The 27,939-nt window shown below is 42.5% G+C and overlaps 2 protein-coding genes and 1 long non-coding RNA gene across 4 annotated transcripts in view; 1 reads left to right on the top strand and 2 right to left on the bottom strand.

Moving 5' to 3' along the window:
• Positions 1-27,939, bottom strand: part of UBE2E2 (ubiquitin conjugating enzyme E2 E2) — a 248,138-nt gene that overhangs the window by 34,577 nt on the left and 185,622 nt on the right. The window lies entirely within an intron of this gene.
• LOC144583475 (uncharacterized) lies at positions 66-14,325 on the top strand. Its single transcript, XM_078377288.1, has 2 exons — positions 66-12,581; positions 12,749-14,325. The coding sequence occupies exon 1, from the start codon at positions 66-68 to the stop codon at positions 1,158-1,160; it is 1,095 nt and encodes a 364-aa protein (XP_078233414.1). The 3' UTR covers positions 1,161-12,581; positions 12,749-14,325.
• Positions 10,947-27,019, bottom strand: LOC144583476 (uncharacterized). Its single transcript, XR_013537251.1, has 2 exons — positions 21,008-27,019; positions 10,947-15,344 (listed from the first exon to the last, which is right to left on the bottom strand). It is a non-coding gene; the product is annotated as an uncharacterized LOC144583476 (long non-coding RNA).

Raw genomic sequence — 27,939 nt, 5'->3', positions numbered from 1 at the left:
TAGGGTAACTTTTATTAGTTCTTTTTCTTTCTTTTTCTCTCTCTTTTTCTTTCCTTTTCTTGGATATGGAGTGGAAGGCCTGCTCGCCCAGCAAGGGGCCTTTCAGCATCCCTGTGATCATGGGTAGAGGGGGATATGGCATAGGCACAGTCCCTACTCGTGTTAGAAGAACGATGAACAGATGTTTGAAGGCTGTTCATTGTTCTGAGACTGTGATCAACCCCCAGTATCGAGGTGGCCAGCCCAGCCACCCCTCCACTCTAAATCTGGTACTGTTGAATGCCAGATCTGTTTCCAACAAACCCCAGGTGATCTACGACCTTATCCTGGAGGAGGATGCAGACCTGGCATGCATAACGGAGACGTGGATTAATGGGGAGAGGGCCCTCCCCTGGCTCTCATCTGCATGCCCTGTTATGCTGTCCAGCACCAGGGTAGACTGGAGGGGCAGGGGGGGAGTAGCCATTGTTTACAAATTCAACTTGGAGGTTACTAGGCGCTCCTCGGTGGTAAAGCCAGGTCTAGAGGCACTCCACGTGTCGATAGGGGCTAGGGATGGTATTGGGATTTTGCTGGGTTACCGTGCTCCCCGCGACCCAGCCACTTCCCTACCGGAGCTGGACGACTTTGTCTCTGCGGCATTGTTGGGATCCCCAAGGCTTCTCGTCTTGGGTGATTTCAATGTGCACGCGGGGGCAGAGACTACAGGGCCAGCTCTTGAGTTCTTGGAAACCATGGCTTCCTTGAACATGTCCCAACATGTCATCGGCCCCACCCACATGGGTGGCCATACGTTGGACCTGTTTTTTTCCACCAATTGGAGTGAGTGTGGTCTGGTGGTCACTGACCTTGTGTCGGTCCCCTTGTCATGGTCAGATCACCACCTAATAAAATGCAACCTCTCAGTGGCACTCCCCCCTTGCAGGGAGCAGGCACCTATTTCTATGGTCCGCCCTCGAAGCCTACTGGATCCTGTTGGATTCCAGAAGGCCATGAGAGGTGTTTCGGCTGACCTGGCTGGTGCTCCTGTCGAGGCTCTGGTTGACAGCTGGTCCAGCGCTGCCACTAGGGCTATAGACACGATCGCGCCTAAACGGCCTCTCCTGCTCAGAGCTCGGCCTGAGCCCTGGTTTAACCAGGCGCTCCGAGCAATGAAGTGATATAGGAGAAGGCTAGAGCGTAAGTGGAGGAAGAACCCAACGGATAATTGGATAGCTGTTAGGGTCACAACTAACCTTTACCTGACTAAGGTAAAGGCTGCATGTAGATAATTCTTCGCTAACTGAATAAGCGAAGCGTCCAACCAGCAGGCGGAGTTATTCCATATAATGCGCAACCTATCCGGAACTGATTCAGGTGATAGGCCTCCCCCTAGTTTTTCACCTGACCAGTTTGCAGCCTTCTTTAAATCTAAAGTGGAGGCCATCCACTGGAAGCTCTCTCCTTTTTTAAATACAGTGAGTCGAGCAGAGATGGCCAGCGCTCTGTCTTGCCTGGTGATTTTCGACTCCTTTCAGCCTGTAACGCCTGATTCTGTGGCCAGGGTGCTTGATCGCTGTTGAGCCACCACCTCCTCTCTTGACCCTTGCCCGGCTTGGCTAATCAAAGCAGCCAGGCCGATAACAACAGAATGGGCCACAGTAATAATAAATGGGTCTTTCCTTGAGGAGACACTCATTAGGCCCATAAGAAAGAAACCTAGTTTGGTGGCGGACGAAATTGGCAATTATAGCCTGTCGCCGATGTTTCTTTCATGAGCAAAGTGATCGAGAGGGTGGTGGCCGATCAGCTCCAAGCCCACCTGGATGAAACAGATGCCCTGGATCCATATCAGCCGGGCTTTAGGCTGCGCCATGGTACAGAGACGACATTGGTCGCCCTGTACGATGACCTGTTGAGGGAGGCCGACAGGGGCAAAATGTCTCTGCTGGTCCTCCTCGACATCTCAGCGGCCTTTGATACCGTTGACCACAGTATCCTCCTGGGGAGGCTCTCCGAGTTGGGAATTGGTGGCTCGGCACTCGCCTGGCTCCGTTCCTTCTTGGGGGACCGTCCCCAGAGTGTACAGCTTGGGGAGAGTGCCTCGGCCTCGTGGAGTCTCAATTGTGGCGTTCCACAGGGGTCGATCATCTCCCCAATGCTGTTTAACATCTATATGAGGCCGCTGGGTGGGGTCATCAGGGGATGTGGGGCTTCGTGTCACCAATATGCCGATGACATCCGCTTTACATCTCCTTTTCAGCAACTGCAGGTGATGCCGTCCTGTCCCTTCAGCGCTGCCTGGGGGCAGTACTGCAATGGATGCAGGAGAATGGGCTGAGGCTGAATCCGGACAAGACGGAGGTTCTGAGGGTGGGTGCCCCCGTGGTGGATGGCTTGGGTGACTCTCTCACGTTTGGGAGGGGGTCATCCTGGCCATGAAGAGTGGGGGCCGCAGCCTGGGCCTACATTTGGATCCGACGCTCACCATGGAAATGCAGGTGGCGTCGGTAGTCCACACCGCCTTTTTCCATCTTTGGCGGATTGCCCGGCTGCGACCCTACCTCGACACAGGGGTGTTCACTACCTTGGTGCATGCACTCGTAATCTCAAGATTAGACCACTGTAATGCGCTCTACGTGGGGCTGCCTTTGAGACTGATGCGGAAACGTCAGGTGGTGCAGAATGCGGTGGCCAGACTCCTCACTGGAGTGAGAAAATACCAACACATTTCTCCAACGCTGGCCACATTGCATTGGCTGCCCATTTGTTTCCGCGTCAACTTCAGAGTTTTAATGCTTACTTACAAGCCCCTAAACGGTTTAGGACCTCGATATTTGGCGGAACGCCTGCTTCCACCAAGGTCTACCTGGATCACCTGCGCAAGTCAGGAGGTGAGGCTGAGGAGCCTGACGCTGAGAGAGGCCCGGAAGGAGAAGACACGAAACTGGGCCTTCTCGGTGGTGGCTCCTTGCCTCTGGAACAATCTCCCTCCGGAGATTCGCGCGGCCCCTACGCTGGGTAATTGCACCCTTTGCCATCCTAAAGAAAGAGTGGCCATATCATATTTCTGCAAATTGATAAACAATTAGCCACCCTTATGCACATTTTCAGATGCTTAAGAAGCAAGAAACTGAACACGATGCAAGGAAAAATAGTGAAATGCATACTATATCAGCATCAGTTGATCTGAATAATAATTTTCCATTTAATTTTTCAAATATACAATTCTTGAAAAAAACTTCATATTTGAATGACAGAGAAATGCACAATGGGGAAAAGGGCAGGAAATTTAAATTTGCTAACTGTTGGTGGAGAAGAGGCTTTTGCCCCAACGGTTAGGAAAAGGGAGGTTCAGCCTCCCGGGGGTCCCCCACCGCTGTGATTGCCGCCTTTGGAGGCCTGCGGGGGGGTACCCCACCGCCTCCCGGGGGTTCCACGTTTGAAGCTCTAGGATTTGTCTGCATCCTTCTTTAGCCTCAGCAGTAGAACATATTTTGTTCCCTTACTTACACTATCTTGTGCAATTTCACTAAAATAGAATTTGAATGAGATCTCTTTATTTGCACACCGTAGAGGTGATCTGTTCTTTTAGATATGATAGAATATAAGGCAAAGATGGTAAGACAGGTATGACAATAGGTGTGGTCATTGGATAAGAATTATACAAAAACCTGGATCTAGTTCTTTTGTGCATCTTTTGAATAATGTGTTCAAGGATGGTGGGCACTCTAGCCATTAGTGCATGGGCAACCACTTTGAGTTAATGAAATTGGGTTGTTTGCTACCAGAAGATCAGGGGGAAGTCACTGATAACTCGAGAAATACAGAAATGGAACTGGAATCACAAGTATCAGAATCTGAAGAGGCATGTTTCTTTTGCTATGCTTCCATATGTTGCATGGTTCTGCTTAGTGAAGCTGACCACATGCTGGACAGGTTAAAGGTATTAGTATTTTTGCTGAAACCCATGTGGTGGGTGGTACTGATGCAATTACTGTCAATGGTATGGACAGTGCTGACTCCAGTATGACCACTGAAAGTGAAGGGCGCTATAACTGCTACTATGCAGAGAACATGGCTGGTAAACCTGTACCTGTATGAGAAAATGGAACTGAAACAGTAGTTTCTGATATTTAAAATGTATTCATCATGAGGCAGCAGCTGCTGCTAAGAGAATAGCTGTCATTTTCAAAAGAGTTGCTGTAATCATGGAGTCAACAGCAATTGTGACTAAAGTCATGCACAGTGGATGGGGCTCCTTCCAAAATACGGCAGCTCAGACATGGGAAGATTCTAAAATGTTATGCCTAGGCACAATAAGACCATCAAGTGTGAGTTGCACAAACTTCAGAGAAGTACAATGATGGATAATGATGATGACGATCATAACTCTGTGCAGTGAAAAAGCTATGGTTCGACAACCCTGCTCAAGCAAAGGTAACGTGCTCCTAAATTCTGTGTATACAGCAAGGAATGAGATTTCAGTTACTGAATGATCGCAGATAACCACAGTACATGTTCTGGGTGCTTTCCCCCTTGTATTTCATATTACTGAAAATAAAACATCTAGTTTTCACCCTATCTACCACAAATCCCTCCACCATACTTCACCATATTTCAAAAAACTTTTGAAAGTGGACATTGATTTGCTTTGACTTCTCTATTTAGCCTTGTCTAGTCTGTTCTTCCTGTTATTGAATTTTAGTAAGGTTTTATTCTTAATTATGAAAATAATGCTGCCAGATTAATGTAAGATGCAAGACTGTGCAATATTGTATCTACATGGAAACACATTACTTACTAGAATGCTTCAGAGACCAATTCAAAATTCTTGCTTTGAACTACAAAACTCAAAATCTAGGGTATCTTAGTGAAGAATCTATCCACATGAGTATTCTCCTGGTTTAAACTGTCTGACAAATTTTATCTGGATGCTGGCTTGCTCTTTATAAGAAAGTGCTCCTTTATTATCACTCAAGAAGTGTGCAATGTGGAATCTCCTGTGTTTTCTTCTGACATCCAAAAGCTCCTTCACTATTTTTCAGATGCCAGCTTCTATTTTGGCTTGCATCTACTGTTCTTTGTTTACTTTGGCCTTTACGTAGATCTAGTTTTCAAAAGGGATTCCCATTGAGATGTAGTGTACAGTGGTACCTCGCAAGATGGTTACCCCTCAAAATGATGAATCCGCATGACGATGTTTTGTGGCAGCCATTTTGCTTCACAAAACAGTGATTCCTATGGGGGAATTTTGGTGGACGATGATTTGGTCCGTGCTTCGCAGGCCATTTTTTCACAACATGACAATTTAGAACAGGTGATCGACGGTTTGCAAAATGGCTTCCCTAGGGCCGATCCTCACAAAACGGGTGTTTTCAGGCCCATTTTTTGCAAAGAGGCTTTCCTATGGCCAATCTTCGCTAGACGATGATTCTTCCCCATTGGAATGCATTAAACAGGTTTCAATGCATTCCAATGGGGAAATGCTTTTCGCTAGATGATGATTTTGCTAAACAGCGATTTCAGTGGAATGGATTATCATTGTCTAGTGAAGCACCACTGTCTAGTGATAGACTAGGATTCTGATGAACAGGTTCCTAGTCTGGGAATTTACTGGGGGAGTGGAACTGGAAAAAACACTCTTTAAATATCTCATTTAACTTGAAATACCTATTAGGGTGACTATAGGTTGGTTCCAACTTAATGGCAGAAACATAAACAGTTTTTAAAATTGTTTTTATATCTGCTTTAATTTTATTATCAATCACTTTGAAACCACATGGTGAAAAACAGCATATAATCTGGTTGGTAAGTACATACTGTAGGTTAGTATCCTCTAGTGCAGTGGTTCTTAACCTTTTTGAAAGCATCGCCCCCTTGAGCCATTGAGGGAGTTATAATTGTCCCCCTCCCGGCGGCGGCAATAAGAATTCATGAGCAATGTGAAAATGAAAAATAAACTGTTTACTTTGTCAAAATTTGCTGCTCCCAGTGACATTTTCTGTGGTACTACTGGAGGCCCAGAAGAGATTATAGGCCATACATTCATATGAACATACAGTAAGTTTCGTTAAAACATTTTCAGTATATGACTTCCATTACATTCATGCTCCAGTTTTTCAGACAGGAGATTAAACTTGATGGCATGCACTGAAAAACACTCTGCAAATTTATTTAGCAATAAATATATACATATTTATACTTGTGCTTCAACAGATAGGCCATTATATTCAAGAGGCACAAGAGGACCAATCATTCCTCCTGCAGGACAGATACCACTGGCAGACTGATTTTCTTCTCCCTTGACAGTCCCCTATGTCCCCTCCCACGACAGTTCCCCAAAACAACTTCTAAAGCTTAGTGTGCCCTCCATGTCAAATGGAGGTGCTGTGAGAAAGGGGTGAGGAAGAAATGGAAAACTTGTATGAACATAAATCTGTCTGTGTTAAGATTGGGCCTGCCTGCCTGAGGCCCTAGATTCCAGATTCAGTCATGATAACTTGTTTCATTAAGTGGATTCAATATAAACACTCAATCCAAAAATCATATAGCAAGTTCTAGCTTAAGATTTTTTTGTTTGCTGGTTAAAGGTAAAGGTACAGGTTCCCTTTGACAATTTTTTTGTCCAGTCGTGTTTGACTCTAGGGGGCGGTGCTCATCCCCGTTTCCAAGCCATAGAGCCAGCGTTTTGTCCGAAGACAATCTTCCGTGGTCACATGGCCAATGCAACTTAGACACGGAACGCTGTTACCTTCCCACCGAGGTGGTCCCTATTTATATACTTGCATTTGCATGCTTTCGAACCGCTAGGTTGGCGGGAGCTGGGACAAGCGACGGGTGCTCACTCCGTCACATGGATTTGATCTTACGACTGCTTGGTCTTCTGACCCTGCAGCACAGGCTTCTGCGGTTTAGCCTGCAGCGCCACCACATCCCTGTTTGCTGGTTAATCACGCCTTATTTTTCTTCTTTATTTCCCACAATTATTAAGCAGTTTATGTACTCACAAACCCAAGGGAATGACAAGACAGCAAGCTTCTCAAGAGAAAATTCCCATATGTGCAAGGCCTCTTCTGAAAGAGAATAATTCTGTCTCACTTATATAATGCAGGAGGACTTAACTGCTCTCTTCTCTGCACTGACATCTGCTGAATATGCTGAAGCCCAAGTATTTTACACTTTACATGATTTATATTGCCATTCCTACTGATTGTGTTGGCAAATAAACCACAGATCTCAGTGAAAGCAAGCAAATCATCTCACCATCTGAAATAGCATTATCTTTCCACAGACTGATTCACTGATTTTGAGAAAGGGCAGGCTAATCCTTCTAAGACTGAACTGTCTCAGCTGTTACATGAGCTGTTGCTGTCAACCTCAGTCAAATTAATCAATTTCAATAGCAAAGTATTGCTTGTCGTATATCCATCTGGAGAGGGCTAAACTATAAGGTTAAGATTGTTCCTGTGTATATTGATCAAAATGTTTATTCTTCCAGTAGTTAGTATACAGTGGTGTCTCACTTAGTGATGTTAATTCGTGTTGAAAAAATCGCTGCTAAGCGATAACATCGCTAAGCGAAAATAAAAAGCCCATAGAAACGCATTAAAATGCGATTAATGTGTTCCTATGGGCTTAAAACTCACATTTAAGCAAAGATCCTCCATAGCGCCGCCATTTTCGATGCCTCTAAAGCGAGGAATCCATGCCTGAAAACAGCGGGTGGCCATTTTGTTTACCCGGCAGCCATTTTGAAACCGCCGATCAGCTGGCAGAAAATGGACGCTTTGCAATGATAGCTTCCCTGCGATCATCGCAAAGCGAAAATAGCCCATAGAGAGCATCGCAAAGCTATCACTTTTGCGATCGCAAAAACTCCATCACAAAGCGATTTCGTCACTATACGGAGCGATCGTTATGCGAGGCACCACTGTACTTGTTACATAGCTGTAATACAGGAGTGAGAGGCTATACTACAAACATGTAAGATCTTGTATCAGAAATGCCTTGTGAACTATGACTGTACTATGACTGTAAGTCTCATAAAACTGATATTCTATGCAGTATCATCTTGGAATACTACATTCAATGCAGCAGGACATTTTGGGGTTCCAATTCCAGATATAAAAGCTGTATTAAACTATAAGTTGTAGTGCAATGGAATCCTACAGTTGCACACATGCTGAAAAGTAACATATGGATATCTGAGAGACCACGTAGATTAAAAACATGTATACCACAAAAACTGAGACGCTAGTTTTAGAAGTGCAGAAACTTCTGGAGTTCCCACCTGAATATAAGATTCCAAGGTCATTTGATATTGTTAAATGTTAGAAACTGGAGGTCTGTATATGTGAATGGTGTTAGAACACAGACATTTGGCAGCTCTTCTCTACCTACAGTATTGAGTGTAAATATACTTCACACACTACAAATTGAATAACATGCCTTTTAATTTTTTTAACAAAAACCTTTAAATACAGTAAACACTGTCCCACAGCCAGCAAGCAGAGGCTTATCAGAGTCTAAGATGAACCAACTGCAGAAAATCTGGCATCATAATCCAGAACAGTACAATTTATTTTATTTATTTAGTGTCATCTGTAGGGTGCCTTTCTCCTAATGAGGGGATTCAAGGCATCTCACAACATTAAAACAAGTAGAATTAAAAACACAATAAATGATGCATTAAACAAGAATTAAACCACAATAATAATTAAAATACATTGAATGATTAAAAGCATTTACAATTTTAAAATCAAGATGCAGCGTTCACCCTATGAATATTTATGCTGAAATTTGCATGCACTAATAGGAGTTGGTGGAGGAGGAGTTAAGTGGGGGAAAGAAAAGGAGAGTGAGCAAGAGGAAGAGTAGGCCATTGAGAGTGGAGAAAGAAGGTTGTTTAGTTGAGAGTTAAGAACATTGACTGGACTTTTATCACTTGTAACAATAAACAGTTTCTAATTTGGTTCTTAAATGATAAGTTGCCTGAACCTCTGTCATTAATAGTGAACAAAGGTGATGTAATTAACTGGTGGCAGCCTAACGGCACATAGCGGGCACCTTTGCTTTATGAAACGACCAAATGCTACATGGGAATGTGACAAATTGGTGGCATAGCGGTGGGATCCGAGACAATCCAGTGTGAAACTGATTTTTCTTGATTGTGGAGGGGAAAGGGCTTAGGATCTGTGATGTAAGAAGTTGTTACCCATTCGTCTAGTGGAAGACTTATTTTTGGGGCTTCTGAACCCAGGTCTGGGGAATTCCAAGAAAAGGTCCTTACTTGCTTTTGTGGTTTCCAGCAACAATTGGGAGACAAACTAAGGTCTATGGCAGAGCAGGGAAGTAACTCATTTTTAAACTTAATTTTGGAACAAGTTACATTGTAAAATAAAAGATTAAATAAAGCTACTTTTTTATTATAATGACCATGGCTTTAATTTGCTACATTTTTAATGGAACAGGAGCCAATTCTGCTTGTTACTTGTGTGTTTAAGTTTGTGGCCTGAACAATGAGAGAAAAGGAAGAACAGTCTTATAGCCAGTTCCATCTTGTATTGCTACCTTGCATTCCTCTTTACAAAGACAGTACTATGAGGAGATGAGAACTAAGAAGAGAGAAAACCAGCACGGGGACAGAGAGGCGGAAAAGACAAAGAGCGAGAGTCAAAAAAAATAAGTACGGTACATGAGAGAGCAAAGCAATGAGAAACAGGGCAGGACTGGACACAAGAGAGACAGATCAGGCACATAAAACTGTGAGTGGGTGTGTATGTATGTGCAAGAGAAAATGGGTGTGAGAAGGAGTGAACACGTACTCAGAACTTCAAATTGTCTGTGTATGTGTGTCTCTGTGTGTGGATTGTAGTTCAAACTACAGAGAAAGTGCCAAGAAAAGTTTGCCTTGCTATCTGTTTACCATTATCACAGTATTTTCAATATGTAATAAACAGAAGTAGCCACTTGAGAGAACTGGCAAGCGTTTTCATGTACATTATTTTCCAAATGCTGCATTAGTAACAGTAAAGATAGTATGTTAGTAATAAGCAAAATGAGTTACTTTTGCAGAGTAACTGTAATGACAAGGATCTGCACTGAACCTGAGTAGTGAGTAACAGAACTAATTCCTTTTGAAAAGTAATATCCCAGGTTCTACTATGTTGTGCCATAGCTGTCTGATTCAGATGCTGCAATACACTGTGGTTATGATGAATCAGAAAATGCATGAGGGAATGTAAAAATATATGGAGTTGAGGCATATTTCCAAAGATCAGATTATTGTTTGGATATAATATATGACCAACAAAAATGTGTAATCACCCTTTGAAAAAGACTGTTTTCTTAAAAAGTAGCATTTATCCATTTTGGTCTAGAGGAGCATCTTCTGTAATGAACAAGAATGGCTTAATTGTACAAAAACAATTAAGACAGTAGTTAATGAGTTTTGGAGCGCTAATTCTCTAGCTCATTTAGCAATGCAGTTTTACTGCTATACAGTATTTAGGAATGGTAGTCTTGATTTTGATAAGTGATATTCATTGTATTTCTTTGAATTGTATCCAGAATCAGCTATAGTTAGGCCACTGAAATCAATGGAATGTATCCAATGGTATTCAATCATGATGAACAAGTTACATTGATTTCAATGGTCTAAAGCAGTGGTCCCCAACCTTGGGCCTGCAGATGTTCTTTGACTACAACTCCCTGAAGCCTTCACCCACCACCTCTGCTGGCCAGGATTTCTGAGATTTGAAGTCCAAGAACATCTGGAGGCCCAAGGTTGGGGACCACTGGTCTAAAGCATTACTGCCTAAATCTATGCACAGTCACTTAACAACTTCTCATCCCTTCACAAGCCTTGATAGGAATTACTCAAAATGGAAAGATTAAAAAGGAAACCCTCTTTGTCTTGAAATCAGACTAAGGCAACTAGATTTATCTACTGGTTTGATTTAAGAATGGGCCAAAAGAAAACAATAAAAAATGTATGTAGAGGAAGTACATGTAACAGTGCAACTTTCAAAGAATTGTTCCAGAGGATGTCTGCTTTTTTTTTTTAAAGGATGAGAAGGAAAAAGAATGCAAATTAAGATAAATTGTGAGTGCATAAAATTTCAGGCTTCTTTTGGAAATAGAGGGCTGAATCCAGACTTAGCCATATTGAGAACATGGTTGCAGTCCTGTTCCATAGTCATGCAAACAGCATAACTTTCAGAGGCAAAATGTTGTAAGTTAAGAAATCTGTATAAACATTATTAGTCAGTATATGACAAGTAATATCTACGGAGATTTTTTAACTTATAATTCACTTTCAAAAATTATGCCATTTGTGTAAATTCACAATACGATTTCAGCCAATGGAGTGTAGCACTTCATCAAATAATTTAAGTTCCATTATACTTAAGTCCCATTAATTCTGATGGGCTTACTCTACGCATAATTAAATCTGGAATCAGCACAATCCAACCATCCAGAGGTATCCTAAAATTGGAAGATTACTTTCTAGCATCTGATGAATCTGCAATTTTGGCTGTCACATGCCCTTTATTATCAACATTTTTCTATTCTCTCATAGTGAAACACTTTGTAACACTTAAGCAGACTTAATAAAGACTGGAATTTCTTCTCTACAATAGCTGCAACTTTACATTTTTATATTTAGTGCTGGTTGATTTGATTAATTATATAAAGCATCAATCTCATGTTTTTCATGAGGAATGTTCAGGTAAAAATAACTTTGTGCCCTCAAGTCAATTTTGACTTATGGTGACCCTTTTCCATGGTTTTCTAGAGTCTTAGAAGAGGTTTATTATTACCTTCTTCTAGGGAGTACTGGGACTGTGCAAAGCAAAAAAACAAACAAAAAAACCCAACAACGTGCTGCTTATATACCACCCCATAACACTCCAAGCACTCTCTGGGCGGTTTACAAGTTAACTGTAACCAGCAAGCTGGATACTCATTTTACTGACCTCAGAAGGATAGAAGGCTGAGTCAACCTTGAGCCGGCTACCTGGGATTGAACCCCAGGTCGTGAGCACAGTTTTGGCTGCAGCACAGCATTTAACCACTGCGCCACGAGTTTGCAGAGGACTACACACATTGTCTCTTCTACAAAAGCATCAAACTCCCAACCTCTAGTTCTGCAGTCAGATACCTAAATTTCTAAGCTATCTAGCCAGTGGTAAAATAATAATTAATAATTGAATGAGCACTACCTTTTAAGTTCATGCCATTTTTGGTACGTGATTAAAGGCTGCTTCTAAATGCCAAATATTTACATGATTTGTGAACTACTCTATAAGCTAGGTCAGTACAATGGAACCTCTACTTATGAACGTCCCTATCTATGAACGATCCAACTTACAAACAGCTCTGTTCGCAAAATTTTGCTTCTACTTGCGAATGGAGCTTCAAGATATGAACAGAAAAAGGCAGGGAAAAAGGCGGGCAATTCAACTTTCTAACTGTAGATGGCGCAGAGGCTATTTCTTTGTGCTGTAGCTCTTTCAGCAGTTATAGGGTATGTAGCAGTTGGAGGCTTGGGAGAACCTCCTGCTTCGGAGTGAGCCTGTGTGTGTCTCTGCAGGGAGGTAAGCTCCTGTTTTCTCCTTTAAAAACTGTTCTGGGTGGGTTTTGGTGTTTCTGTGCTGTGTTGTTAGTGCCTCTGCTTCGGAGTGAGCATGTGTGTTTATCTGCTGGGAGGATATGTTTCTGTGCTCTGCTTCAGAGGAGTGAGCATGTGTGTGCCTGTAGGGAGGTAAGCTGCTGTTTCTCCTTTAAAAACTGTTCTAGGTGGGTTTTAGTGTTTCTGTGCTGTGCTGTTAGTGGCTCTGCTTCGGAGGAGAGAGCACGTTGTGTGTGTCTTTAGGGCTCTTGAGTTTCCCCCCCCTTAAACCTCAGCAAAGGAGGTGGCTCTAGTGGTGTTTTTTTTAAAGGTTTTTTCCTTAAAACCTCAGCAATGGAGCACCTTCTGACTGGGCTTGCTGTGCTCTTTTTCTTTTTTTTTTGGTGATTTTTCTTCAGCCGGACCGGATTGATCGGTTTTCAATGCATTCCTATGGGAAATGGTGCTTCTACTTACAAACGTTTCAACTTATGGCCACCGTTCCAAAACAGATTACATTTGTAAGTAGAGGTTCCACTGTATTGTGATCTCCATATTACAGATGGGGACTGAGAGACACTGATTTTACTTATGGACAACTAGTGAGTGCATAGACAAAATGAGGTTTGAACCAGAATATCTTAGATCATAGCTCAATGGCAAAAATCTTGTAGCTTAGAGTAGTAAATTGCACTACAGAAGGCCCATTGTATCAATTGGAAGTCACTGAGTCAACCCTTCCATTAAATTCCATTGACTCAAAAGGGCTGAATAACTGCAACTTACTAAGTAAAGTATGGCACAGATGGAGTAGGCCCATTTGAATCGATAGAACTTGTGGAGGAGCTAGTTCAGCAAATCCCCACTGATTCAATGGGTCTGTTCTAGTGGGATTCACTACACCAAGCAACAGGATTTTGATTATTATTATCTTCCTAGACCATACCACTTCCTGTATGGGCACTGCTTCTAAGCAATAAACCTGTGTGCACGAGTCTGCTATTATTTTTCTTTCTTTCAGGCCCTCATTCCTGCTGCAGGACTTTCTTGGCAGAAGCTGCCTCAATGCTTTCTAGTATTTGCAGTCTCATTGCTCTTTATGGACTATTTAGGTCACATCTTAAAAACATTTTGTTTTCAGATTATAACTTGATTTCATTCATAATCTTGCTTCTTTTTTCTATAGCAGTGGCTCCCAACTTTGGGTAACCCAAGGATTCTTGGACTATAATTCTCAGAAACCTTCATGGGAGTGTAATAGTCTGCATAATTTAAAAAAAAATGTACAACACCTAGAGAGAGCTTTAAGCACTAGTCTATAGTAGCAAACTTTTCAAAGTACTCCATTTAATACTTCATATGTAGTAGAAAAATATACAGTATCATTTATGAAACCACTGGAGAAATATTATATTCAATTTTATATTAGAATGGCTTTCTAGCTATATGCTATGGCATTTTAAAGTTGCTTGTCACTATCCTGTGAAGTGTTGGAATGATATAAGACAGAAGATGACAACATATTAAAAACAAATCTATTCTGAGAAGTGTAACACGCCTGAAGTATATTACAACTCACCAGCAAAGAATTATTGTTATGGCACTTTTAGAAATGATTCTATACCAATTAATGCTCAGAACTGAAGACATTACGCTTTTAAGGTAAAAATGAGCTTTGCTTTAATTTAAATTTTTTTTAAAAAAACTTTTCATCTTTATTACATTTAAAACAGAAATTATAAAAATAAGTAAATAATTATCACAATATTAGCACATAACCAAAATAACCTTCTATTATTTCTTTCACAAAACAGTAAGTCTTTAACATTTTACTTCCTTATTTTCCACCAGACATTTATTTTCTTCGCAATCTTAATAATACCTTTCTTAATTCTTATTTTACATCCATATTAACAATCTGCCTTACTTTTTTTTTTTTTTTTTTACTTCTGTTGAGAGCAGTTCTACTAATTTAAGCCTAACTCACTTGGTACAGGTTTGGAATCTTCCATTTCTCTCTGAGATAATTCTTTACTTTCCCCCATGGAGATTCATGCTCCATTCTACTCTTTCCTTTCAATGAGTCTGTTAGTTTGTCCATTAATATTAGTTCCACCAAAGGTTCCTCCTTCTCTTTCCACTGTTTTGCCACTTGAATTCTGGCAGCGCCTACCTAATATGTACAAACAAATTTTTGTCTCTTGTCATGAGTTTAACTTTACCATATTGAACAAGTAAGTTTTAGGTTTCATCTCCATTTTTATTTTTAAATCTATGGTGATTATTTTTTCTATTTCTTTCCAAAATTTCCTAATAAATTTACAACCTCACCACATATGATATAGCGTTCCTTTCATTGTCTTACATTTCCAACATTTATCTTTCTCATTTTCTTCACCTTTGCCAATTTCTCTAGTGTCATATACCATCTATATTATATTTTCATATAGTTTTCTTTTAAACCTGAACTTATTAATAGTTTTTGTTTATCATTTCATGCTCTAAACCAATCCTCTGTCTGAATTGTTCTACCTAATTTCTGCATCCATTTTATCATATTTTCTTTAATTACTTCCTGTTCCATATTTCTTTCCAGTAATAGTTTATACAACTTTGCAATTTGATGATTTTCTTTTCCCCATATTATCTTGTCTAGTTCCATAGGTTCTTTAACCAATCCAATTAATTTATTATCTATTTTCATTCCTTTTGACAGCTGTCTGTGTGGAAACCACTGGTACAGTGGTGCCTCGTGTGACAAACCCAGACCTACTGGGATATGTCACACAGTTACACTAAGCTGCCACCAACCATTCCCTGTAAGAAGTCACACAGACCAGGGATGGATTTTTAAACAATAAAAGAATTAGGTTTATTTAAATACACACAGGGAAAAATAAACAATCAGGTGAATAAAATAAAGTAACGTGGCTTAGTTTCACTCATACAAGCATACAGTTTGGTTCACACAGAACCCTTAACTTGAAGCACAGACCCTGAACCTATCAGTTCTGGCTAACCAACAGACACCTGAACCTATCAGGTTGGTACTCTGACACACAGAAGTACCCTGTCTGACACACAGACTCCCACAACAGCTTCTTCTTCCCAGCTGCTGCTTCGTCACATCCCAGTGTCTCACAGTGTCTCTCAGTGTGTCTCAGTGTGTGTCTCTCACCACACAGGCTTCACATTTATATACAATACAGCCCCTCCTCCTGATGTCCCGCCTTCCACTCCCCATAGGATGGAACTTTCCCTCCAAACCCATGACAGACAGGTAACATCAGTGCTGTATGTAACACCTCCCCTCTTTATAAGTTGTTTTGTAGGGGGAAAGCTAAGGTGCTTTTACCCAAAAAACAACCTTGATAAAACACACAACAACAGTTATACATACCATATTATACTTACTTATACTTACATTCTAAGTTAACCATAGCAATTAGGTATTTAAACATTTACCATATACATTACATCAATTTACCTTTATTCATACAAACCAAATTCAAAACCAGGTACATTTTAACTTTTTGTTCTCATTATATACACATAGTCCATGTTCTTTCGCCGTCTTCAATCTTCAGGTTTTCTTGATAAGGCGTCAGCAACACAGTTCACTGACCCTCTGACCACTTTCACTTCAAAGTCATAGTCCTGTAGGTTTAAAGCCCACCTCATAAGTTTGCTATTGTGGGTTTTCATTGTCTTTAACCATTGCAATGGTGAATGGTCAGTACACAGAATAAAATGTCTTCCCCAGATGTAAGGCTTGGCCTTCTGGATTGCGTAGACTATTGCCAAACACTCCTTCTCCACGGTTGCCAAATGTCTCTCACCTTTTTGAAGTTTCCTACTCAGGTAGGACACTGGATGTTGGTCACCATTCTCATCCTCCTGGCACAGAACTGCTCCTACCCCGCTGTTAGACGCATCTGTGTAGATGATGAACTCCCGGTCGAAGTCTGGAGCACGCAGGACAGGATAGTTGATTAACGCCTCCTTCAACCTCTGGAACGCCGCCTCACAGTCGCTGGTCCACGGGATGCGGTCATCAGCCTTCTTCCTCGTCAGATCGGTCAGCGGAGCCGCAATCTCGCTAAACCTCGGGATGAACTTTCTGTAGTAGCCCACCAACCCAAGAAATGATTTGACTTTTTTCTTGGTGTTGGGTCTAGGCCAATCACGAACAGCTTCTATTTTGGCCTCCAGGGGTTTTATCACTCCTCCCCCTACCATGTGACCCAAGTATTTTATTTCTGGGCTACCCAGCTGACACTTGCTGGCCTTTACTGTTAGCCCTGCTGCACTTAACCTCTGCAGCACTAACTCCAGGTGTATCAGGTGATCTTCCCAGGTATTACTGAAGATCCCTATGTCGTCAATGTAGGCCACTGTAAAGTCACTGAGCCCTGCCAAGGTCTGGTCCATCAGCCTTTGGAATGTGGCTGGTGCATTTCTGAGACCAAAGCTCAGGACTCGAAACTCATAGAGACCAAAAGGGCTGCAAAAGGCAGTCTTTTCCTGATCCCTGGGATCAATTCTTAATTGCCAATATCCCTTTACCAGGTCCAATGATGAGATGAACCGACAACCCCCTATGGTTTCAATCAGGTTGTCTAGCCTGGGCATTGGGTAGGCATCAGGAGTGGTTACACGGTTTAATTTCCTGTAATCGACACAAAACCTAATGCTCCCATCAGGCTTGTCCACAAGGACTATCGGAGAGGACCAAGGACTAGAAGAGGGGACGATTATGTTCTCCCTCAGCATCTCGTCCAGCTCCTTCCGCACCTTGTCCCTATAGGGTCCCGTTACTCGGTATGGGGATACTGCCTGCGGGGGTGCATCCCCTGTGTGGATCCGATGCATCACTCCCTTCACTATCCCCGGCTTGTTGGAAAACACCTGTTGATATTTACTAAGCAGCATTTTTAGTTCTTGCTGCTGGTCTTGGGTGAGTGCAGGACTGATCTTTACCTCCTCTGGGTTGTATTTTATTTCCCCTCTACCCTCCCAGAAGGGTAATTCAGCTTCCTCACTTTCAGCTGCTTTTATAGCAAATAGAACCCTCTGTTCCCCTCTGTAGTAGGGTTTTAGGGCATTCACATGAACCACCCTCCTTGCTTGGTTCTCCTCCTGCTCTATTAGGTAGTTCAGGTCTGACATCTTGGAAATGACCCTATATGGTCCTGCCCATTTGAGCTGCAGTTTATTCTCTCTGCAGGGCCTAAGCCAAAGCACTTCCTCCCCTGGGTCAAAGTGCCTCTCTCTAGCTTTGTGGTCATACCATGTTTTCTGTCTGACCTTCTGAGCTTGCAGGTTTTCTGCTGCCAGCTCTAGATTTCTCTTTAGGTCATTCATCAAGGTGTCTATGTATGTCACAACGTCTTGTGGGTCATCCTGGGTGATCTGCTCCCAATTTTGTTTGATCAAATCAAGGGGCCCTTTCACCCCTAAGTGTGCAGCAAACATGTCAGAGTGACCCCTTTGTAAGATCATGGGGCGATACTTTTCAGGTACCACCAGCTGACTTCTGATCCCATCTCCCCCTTTTGAGATATTCCTCAGGGTTTCTCTATATAAAATCCCCTTTTTCTCCAGAAATCTCACTGGGGTTTCAGGTGTTAGCTGGGCGTCAGTCACCTGTTCAAAACACTTTTGGAGAGTGGCGTCTGCCTTTTGCTCCTGTCCAAATCTGCTGTCTGTGGTTAAGGTTTCCACCACAGCTTCTGAACTCCCCTCTGCTTCCGTCTCTGGCTCATCATTACCCCCCTGAACTGTCCCTGTGGTGGCTTGTGAACGTGTAATCACTAGCACCCTTTTCACATGTTCAGCCAGGTCATTTCCCACGAGCATGGCTGCTGGCAGAGTGGATGAAATCGCTAGCCGCCAAACTCCCCTCCAGCCTTGAAAGTTGACAGGTACCTCTGCTACTGGCAGAGAGATTACCTGCCCCTCAATCCCTGCCACCTTCATGCTCTCATTTGGGATTATAAACTCCCTAGGAATAATATCTGGATGGCACAGGGTTACCTGGGAACAAGTGTCCCGCAGCCCCCTATACTGACGGTCAAGTATTCCTACGTCCACCCCGGCTGTCTCAAACAACTGAGAATCTGTTTTTACCAGCAAGCAGCGCTTTACCTCTATAAGAGGACCATTTTCCTCAGCCTGATCAGCAGAGGTAGCTGTTCCAGACTGAGTAGCCATGGCAACTGGCTCCCTCAGTGACACTGAGCCTTGCTCTTTCTGGACACAGAACACAGCTTTTGGCTTGGTTCCACTAGACTCCTGAGGCACCATTCCTTTTAGCTGCTTTAATTTCTCACACTCTGAGATTAGATGACCCTTTCCCTGACAGAAATAACATTTTCTGGTGTATTTTGATTCTCTCTCATCTTGTTTTGGTTTTCCCTCCAAAATCTGAGGTCTTAGTTTCATGTCTGAGGGCTTCCCTTCACCATGGGCCCCTCCCCCTTGCTGGCTTTTCCCTGGTCCCTGAGAGTACTTGCTGTAGGTTTCTTTGGGTTTACCTACAGATTTCCCCTCACCCAATGGCTTTCTTATTTGGGAAATAAAATCGGCGATCTCTGCGGCTTCTGCCACAGACCTCGGTTTCCTTTCCCTCACCTGGAATTTCAATTCCCCATGCAGGACTGAATAGAACTGTTCCAGGGCTATCAAGTCTTTAAGCTGCTCATAGGTCTCTATTCCCTCCTGCGATAGCCATTTCTCAAGCAGCCTCACCAATTGGGCCCCCACTTGGGTAAAAGTCTGTTCTGGTTTCTTGGTGAGGGACCTGAATCTTTGTCTCAGCTGCTCTGCATTTATCCCATGTCTGGCAAACACCAGTTTCTTAAACTCTGCAAAATCTTTCATCAGTTCCTCAGGCATCTCGGCATAAACCTCAGCCAGGCTACCACTGATTAAAGATCGCATGATGGTCATCTTCTCAGTTTCCCTCACTGAGAAGTCCACAAACGCTCTTTCCACTAAGGAAAAGAACACCTCAGGACAATCTCCCTTGTGGTACACAGGGAATTTCTTCAGGTCAGCTTTAGACAATTGGCCTCCCTCAGAATCCCTATTGTTATTATTGTTCTGGTTCATCAGTTCCAGTTTTCTTAATTCAAACGCCATTTTCTCTCTCTCCAATGCCAATTCAAATTGTCTCTGTTTCTCCCTTTCCTCCCTTCTTTCTCTCTCTAATCTTTCTTCTCTTTCCCTTTCCTTTTCCTCCACTTCAAATTGCCTCATCCTCAGTTCATGCTGTTGGGCTATGAGCAATTTTCTAAGTTCTGGGTTCTGCTCTCCTGTGCTGTCACCTTGCACTGAGCCAAATTCATCCTCAGAACCTTGGTCAATCTGGGGGTCTTTCACTTCACTCATTTCGGCCATCTGGCTTCGAGTCAAGGGCATAATCCCCCCTCAGAACAGGCTGCTTTAAAAAGTCAAGCCTCAAAATAAAACGACCACTTTTTTCCTTCTTGCCTCAGAACCAGCTCTCCCTAGAGATTGCTGCTGTTCTTCAGCACTAAACTTGCAACAGTATCGAGTCAGAGCCTACCCCCCTCTGCTGGGCCTCTCAGCTGGCAAGCTAGCTCGCTGTTGCTACGCAGTTTTGCCTCAGCTTTTTCCCGCCAAAACTAGGCTGCCTCAGAGCACCTTAATCTAAGTCTCCCCAGTTGGCACGTTCTTCTACTAGCGCACCTCCCCGTGAGGTACACCTAGAAGATTACCTACGCGCCTCAGACTGTCCCTGACTAGACCCCCCTTGCTCTGGGCACACTTGCCAAGGCTTTGCTGGACCACCGGACAACTGGACCAGTCGTATCCCACACGCTGGACACCAATCAATGTGACAAACCCAGACCTACTGGGATATGTCACACAGTTACACTAAGCTGCCACCAACCATTCCCTGTAAGAAGTCACACAGACCAGGGATGGATTTTTAAACAATAAAAGAATTAGGTTTATTTAAATACACACAGGGAAAAATAAACAATCAGGTGAATAAAATAAAGTAACGTGGCTTAGTTTCACTCATACAAGCATACAGTTTGGTTCACACAGAACCCTTAACTTGAAGCACAGACCCTGAACCTATCAGTTCTGGCTAACCAACAGACACCTGAACCTATCAGGTTGGTACTCTGACACACAGAAGTACCCTGTCTGACACACAGACTCCCACAACAGCTTCTTCTTCCCAGCTGCTGCTTCGTCACATCCCAGTGTCTCACAGTGTCTCTCAGTGTGTCTCAGTGTGTGTCTCTCACCACACAGGCTTCACATTTATATACAATACAGCCCCTCCTCCTGATGTCCCGCCTTCCACTCCCCATAGGATGGAACTTTCCCTCCAAACCCATGACAGACAGGTAACATCAGTGCTGTATGTAACACCTCGCTTAGCGATCGCTCCGTTGAGCGATGATATCGCTTAGTGATGGGGTTTTGGCCATTGCCAGAGTGATTGCTTAGTGATGGCCCCTATGGGGAAAAATTGTTTGCGATGATCGTGGGGAAGCGATCATCGCAAAGCCCCCATTTTCGGCCAGCTGATTGGCGGTTCCAAAATGGCTGCCGGAAAAACAAAATGGCCGCCTGCTGTTTTGCCTTGCTTTAGAGGCACCGAAAATGGCCGCCCCTATGGAGGATCTTCGCATAAGGTCAGTTCTGAAGCCCATAGGAACGCATTAAACACGTTTTAATGTGTTTCTATGGGCTTTTAAATTCTGTTTAGCAATGAAATAGCTTAGCAACGTTTTTCCTGGAACGGATTAATGTCACTAAGCGAGGCACCACTGTATATTATTCCTACTTGATTAATTTCTTGTCTTGTTCTTAATCTTAGTTGTTTAACATCTTCCTCTATGAGTAGATCTTTATATGTTAACCATTTATCATTCTTTATGTCAACTTCCTTTGAGAGAGCTTCATGGGGGGACAGCCACATTGGAATCCGATGATAAAATTCCTCTTTATATTTCTCCCATACTCTTATTAATGCTTTTCTTATTATTATCAAAAGCTTTGTTCACTTTCCTCCTCTCGTCTTGTTGTCTTGCAAATATTTCAATTTTATTCTTGGTTTTCTCTCCTGCCAAATAAAATTTGAGAGTTGTTTTCTCCACAAATGAAATGGTTTGTTATTTATTATTATCGGGATATTCTGAAATATGAATACGAATATAGGTAATGCCATCATTTTGATAATTGCTATTTTGCCCATCAATGACATTTTTAAGTGTTTCCAGCTCTCTAAATTTTTCTTAATTTCTTTCCCTTTCTTCTCATCATTTTGTTCAATTTTGTCTTCTTAGTTATTGTTATACCTAGGTATCTTACTTTATTCACTACTTTATGGCCTGTCTTAATTTCTAATTCTTTCTCTTCTTTTTCTGTCATATTTTTTGTCAATATATTAGTTTTTCCTTCATTTATAATTAAACCTGCTCATTCTCCAAAGTCACTGACTATTTCTTTTAAGTTTCGTAATATCACATGATGGGTCTTTCAGAAAGATTGCCATGTCATCTGTAAAGGCTCTTATTTTAAAGTGTTGCTTCTCAATTTTTAAACCTTTAATTTGTTCCTCTTTTCTTATTTTCCTTAGTAGTACCTACAATGAGATATGTATAGAGCTTTTTAACTGTTCTGTATCCACTTTAACTCAATGTTTTACCTCTCTCATTTCTTGTTTGATTTCATTCATTTGTTCTAACATCTTATTTTCCATACTTTTAAACTCTAAGAAAAGCCTTTCCACTGGATCTTGAACAGAAGGGGAGGGGGGCTTTGTTTGTAAATCTATAGACAATTTTATTGCCTGCATTGGCTTTTGCTTATCCTTTTCTTTCTGCATTCTTAACTTTTCCAATCTAGTATTTGAATATGTTTTCAGTATAGTGGTGCCTCACTTAGCGACGTTAATCCGTGCAGCAAAAAATGCTGCTAAGCGATTTTGTCACTAAGTGATTTTAAAAAGCCCATAGAAATGCACTGAAACCCCTTCAATGCGTTCCTGAGCTCCAAAACTCACCTTAAGCGAAAATCTTCCATTGCGGCGGCCATTTTCGGTGCCTCTAAAGCGAGGTAAAACAGCTGGCCAAAAATGGGGGCTTTGCGATGATCGCTTCCCCCAATCATCGCAAAGCGAATTTTCCCCATGGGACTGTCGCAAAGCGTTTGCTTTTGCGATCGCAAAAACAGCATCGCAAAGCGATTTCTTCACTATGCGGAGCGATCGCTATGCGAGGCAGCACTGTACTTAGTGTTTCCTTTCCCACTTTCTATCTAAAATATATCCACGTCTGTCTCTAGTCTCTAACTTCTCTTATCTACCTAATATTCATTTTGAAACAGAAAGTTAAATACCAATTCAAATACCCCAAAGCAAGTATGTAAATATTTTGTAAACCAATAGTCACAGTAAATAACATATATTTCTAAGTCTCTAAACCTCTTCAGTCTTTGTTAATTCCAGTCCTTTCCCCCAGCTGCTAGTTCTAATCACTTTTTCACAGCTGGTATATTGGCCAAGGTTAGTTTAAACAGACCTTTACAGTTCTTTCTTATAGTCTCTAATGTAATTCACCAAACCTTTTTGAATATTCCTAGAGACTTTAAAGACAGTCCTTCGAAATCTCAACCTCTTATTATTTAGAAAACAATATTAAGTCTTGATTTTCAAACCACTGGTTATTCCAGTTTATCCTCAGTTTCTTCAGTTCCGCCCCACATTGTTTTTCCTTGCATTCCAGCCAGTCTTACTCAGTCCTCCTTGTGATCTTTTAATTTTTCTTTTATTTTCATATTCTTTTCTTGGTCTTAATTTGGTCTTTTCAGTCTCAAACTCCCATTGTGTTATCCTAAGGTCTGTTGTTATTCTTCTAAAAGACTCTCTCTCTGCTCTGACGAATCCTCACTTTGCTCCAAGGTCTTTACTCACAGTCCGTTTTGCATTCACATACCCATCTCCTCTTTTAAAATCAAAGTGGACGACATGGCTTGGTTTCCATAGAAAATCGCTGGTTCAGCCTTGTGGCTGCCTTGCATATCCTCCTCTGAAAACTGGCAAGTCTGTTTTTTAACTCCTTTTCTTCTATTCACAGATACTGTATATATTTTCCCCCTAGGTGTCTCTGGAGTCAGCGTTTGGCTCCCCTCCAAGTTCCTCCTCTCCTGGAGGTAACTTTGAGTCAGCAGAAAAATCTCTTAGTTGACTTAATCTGAAACTGCCGCAGCTTTGATCCCCAGATCTTGCTGCTTTCGCCAGCCATACCCACCGGAAGTCAGCTTTGTTTTAATTTTATGATAAAATGAAAAGGTTGCACATATAACACAAAATTGGATGAAAATCATTTAATACTTTCAAAAGTGAAGTGGTAAGGAGAGAGGACACTTTATTATTATTAGAATAATAGACAATATAACCCCTTCATGGATTGCTGCCTTGTCGTGGCGAAGGGGCTTGAATAACTCAGAGAATCTATGGGCTATGCTGTGCAGGGACACCCAAGATGGACAGGACATAGGGGAGAGTTCTGACTAAACGCAACCCACCTGGAGTAGGAAATGACAATGCCACTCCAGTATCTTTGCCAAGAACGCCCCATGATCAGAAACAAAAGGCTAAAAGATATGACGCTGGAAGATGGGTCCCTCAGGTCAGAAGGCGTCCAACATGCTACTGAGAAAGAGCGGAGGAAAAGTACAAGTAGCTTACTTACTTTACTTAAACCTTTATAGGCATTTAAAAAGAGAAGGAACATACAGCAATAACAGTTTGTGCCATAATATTACAGACCAGGGGGAACAATCATGGAGGTTTGAACTAGAAAGGTGATGCAGTAGGGGGTTGGGGAAGGGGTTTTGACTTAGAGACCGCTAGTAGAAAATCCGCTACCAAGCTGGTGATGGTCGCCGAATAATCACTTAAAAGGACAGGAACAGGGTCGACAAAGGAAACAAAAAGAGAAGACAGAAGGGGTTCAAGGATATTGTTTAAGTACAAGTAGCTCCAGAGCTAATGAAATGGTTGGGCCAAAGCCAAAAGGACGCTTAGCTGTGGACGTGCCTGGAAGTGAAAGGAAAGTCCAATGCTGCAAAGAAAGAAACTGCATAGGAACCTGGAATGTAAGATCTATGAACCTTGGGAAGCTGGAGGTGGTCAAACAGGAGATGGCAAGAATAAACATCGACATCCTGGGCAGCAGTGAACTAAAATGGACAGGAATGGGCGAATTCAGCTCAGATGATTATCATATCTACTATTGTGGGCAAGAAGCCCGTAGAAGGAATGGAGTAGCCTCCATTCAACAAAAGAGTGGGAAAGCTGTAATGGGATACAATCTCAAAAATGATAGAATGATGTCAATACGAATCCAAGGCAGACCTTTCAACATCACAATAATCCAAGTTTATGTTCAATTTCAGTCTCCTCAGCAATGGTAGTTGGTGCATAAACATGGATTACTGTGATGTTGAAAGGTCTGCCTTGGATTCGTATTGACATCATGTAAGCTGCCCCGAGTAGACATGGTCTAGAGGGGCGGGGTAAAAATCTAATAAATGAATGAATGAATAAGTAAGTAAATAAATAAATAAATAAATAAATTATCAATCTCAAGCTTTTTGGAGCAGCCATACATACAAAGCAAAGAGTTAACAAGACACTTTCTTTCATTCCTTGCATCAGAGTATTGCACAAGTTAAAATTATGGACTCTATGAAATATAGGTAATTTTTTTTTTAAAAAAAGTATAACCTCATACACAATTTCTGACCAGAAGCCAGCTACTTCAATAGTTTTATCTTACCATTTTCTAGATCTTTTTTTCTATACACAGTGGGACATAAAGTGGATGAACATAAGTATCCACATGACAGATACAGTAGCTGATTCTCTGGCTAGAATCCTGTAGACATAAGGTAAACCATGCAACTCCAGTGATGTCATCATCATTAGTCCTGGAGCAGCCATTTCAGGGGAATTAAAAAAAAATTCTCATCCCAAAGAACCTCATAGTCAGGTTCTAGGGATCCCATTCCTTCTAGGAAGCCTCTGGGAGCTGCAGAACAGGGTAAAAATGATTTTAAGCTGGAAAATGCCACCACTAGTTTCAGTTGCAGAACAAGGACCACTGCTGGCAATTTTCTGGCATTAAATCATTCTTTACCTCATTCCATGGCTGCTAATGTCTTCCTTGGATAGATGGGATACCTAGGCACCAGTGGAAGCTGAAGGAGTGGGTAAGAAGCTTTTACTTTTGCTAAAATGGCTGCAGCATGATGGCAGCTGATGACATTACTGGAGTTTAGTGGGGTAACTTATGCCAACAGGACTTTGCCATCTGTTTAACACTGGCTCACTTCATACTGTCTGGACAACTTTATTTTTAATTTTGTATTTAGTACTGTAAGTCAGCACGCTAAGTTGGATGATGGTTTGCACACACCACAGTATTAGAAGTCACTTTAAACATAATTCTAAATCATGATTTGAAGTAGGTTTCTTATTCTGGATTAGAAGGGAAATCCTAACTTTAGGTCATACATCACAGCAAACAATGAATAGCACTGAGGAAGTGGAAAAAGAGATTGCAAGAGGGAAAAAAGGAGGAAGAATCCAAGTCCATGACTCATTTTCATCATCTGAACTGTGCAAATAAATTATCTATAATAAAACAGTGTCAACTTTCATGTTGCAGCGAATTCACCTCAAACAGTTTGACTGTGTATTCCAGCCACAAATTACATAGCTTTTCAATGTTTCTCATGCCTTCAGAAATTATATTTTTAAAATTAATGTATTTGTCCCCATTCTAGTATGGAGAGTGGCTGCTTCCTCACAACTACATGTATATTCTTGCCCTTAGAAGAAACATTTGTGTATTAATATAATCTATTTTGCATAATGTAATGATTGGTTAGATAATAAATAACAGTTTTTCCCCATGTATGCCTTGTATTCTGAAGAGACAAATGCAGCTGAGAGACTATTAACGCCAAAGGGAGATTTTAAAGTCTTTAATGTATCACATTACATAAAAAGAGGGGGGGAGGGTGAGCAACAAGAAATACTTTCAAGTTATACAGTACTTAGGTTATCAGGCTGCCACCCATAAAAGAGAGCTAAACACAGTGGTGGGATTCAGCTGGTTTGCACCGGTTCTACAGAACTGGTACCTAATGTACTATTGGTTCTGCAGAACCGTTTGCTGGCCTGCTGAATCCCACCACTGCCCCCTAAAACCCTCATCGACTGACTGTCATGGGGAACTGCGAGCGCCAGAGACTGTGGCATGCTCGCCGCCGCCATGGGAAGCCACACTGAGTGGTGTCTCAAAGCAGCCCTGGCTCGGTGCTGGGCTCGCGGCTGGAGGCCTGCCTGCCTGTCAGCCCCCCATCCACCCATGCAAGCTCCCCATGCCGGGAGAAGCCAGCCTTGCTCAGGTGGAGGAGCACCTCCCCTTCTTCTGCCCCCTCAAATATGGAGCGAAGCGCAGGACTCAAAGGTAGCGGCGAGCCTCTGGTGTGGCAAACAGGGCGGGGCGCTGGACAGCGAGGCAGAGAGAGAGAGCGCACCTCTTTCTCCTCGGGGGAAGCTGCTGGTTCCTGAACGAGCGCCGGCAACTGTGTGGGAAGAGAAGAAGGGCTTGCTCGGGCAAGGCAAGGCAAAGCTGGCGCTCCCCAGCCTATTCCCAACCCACGGTGGCAGCGGCGGCACACAGGGGCACTCAGAGGAGGGGAGGGCATGAGGAAAGGGATGAGTGCACACAAAGGGCTTCCCTCCCTCTGAGGCGCTTCACACGCTCCCCAGCCTCGTCAGGAGAGGTCGACAGCTGTGCAGTCACATGGCCTTATAGGGCGGGCTCTTCCTCCTCCGCCCCATACCCCGCACTGCCGGTGAAAGAGACACTCACTGTGTTGTCGGTGCGCACTCGGAGGTGGGGGCCAGCTCCGGAATTGCCACTACCATCAGAATGGGCATTTCCTCCCGGGCCTGCCTGTTTCGTTATGTAACGGCTGGTGGCATTATGTCTATCCTAATGCCGCCTTATTAGTGCTCCTCCTGCTCCAGAGAATATTACCGGCTGGCAGCAGCAGAATTGAATTGTTTGCTTGGCTGTAAAGGATAACACTCTGCCCAAACAAAGCGTAGGGCAATGTGCAAACTTGAACAAGCTGTCAACGTGAAGACCTCCGATTAATGCATGAGCTGCAGATTTACAAGTGGATTTGTCAGTATAGTCCATTTATACATTTGGTCTGTGTGGTCTATTAGCTTATGGTGAGTGGTTGAATATTCCAAATACAGTGGTGCCCCGCAT

The sequence above is a fragment of the Pogona vitticeps genome, chromosome 6, assembly GCF_051106095.1.
Source record: "Pogona vitticeps strain Pit_001003342236 chromosome 6, PviZW2.1, whole genome shotgun sequence".
In the NCBI taxonomy this organism is placed as follows: Eukaryota; Metazoa; Chordata; class Lepidosauria; order Squamata; family Agamidae; genus Pogona; species Pogona vitticeps.
The sequence above is the reverse complement of the archived record's forward strand: the minus strand, read 5'-3'. Positions and strand labels throughout refer to the sequence as shown.

Coding starts and splice junctions, on each gene's coding strand:
- LOC144583475 (XM_078377288.1), top strand. CDS start 66: ATGGAGTGGAAGGCCTGCTCGCCCAGCAAGGGGCCTTTCAGCATCCCT.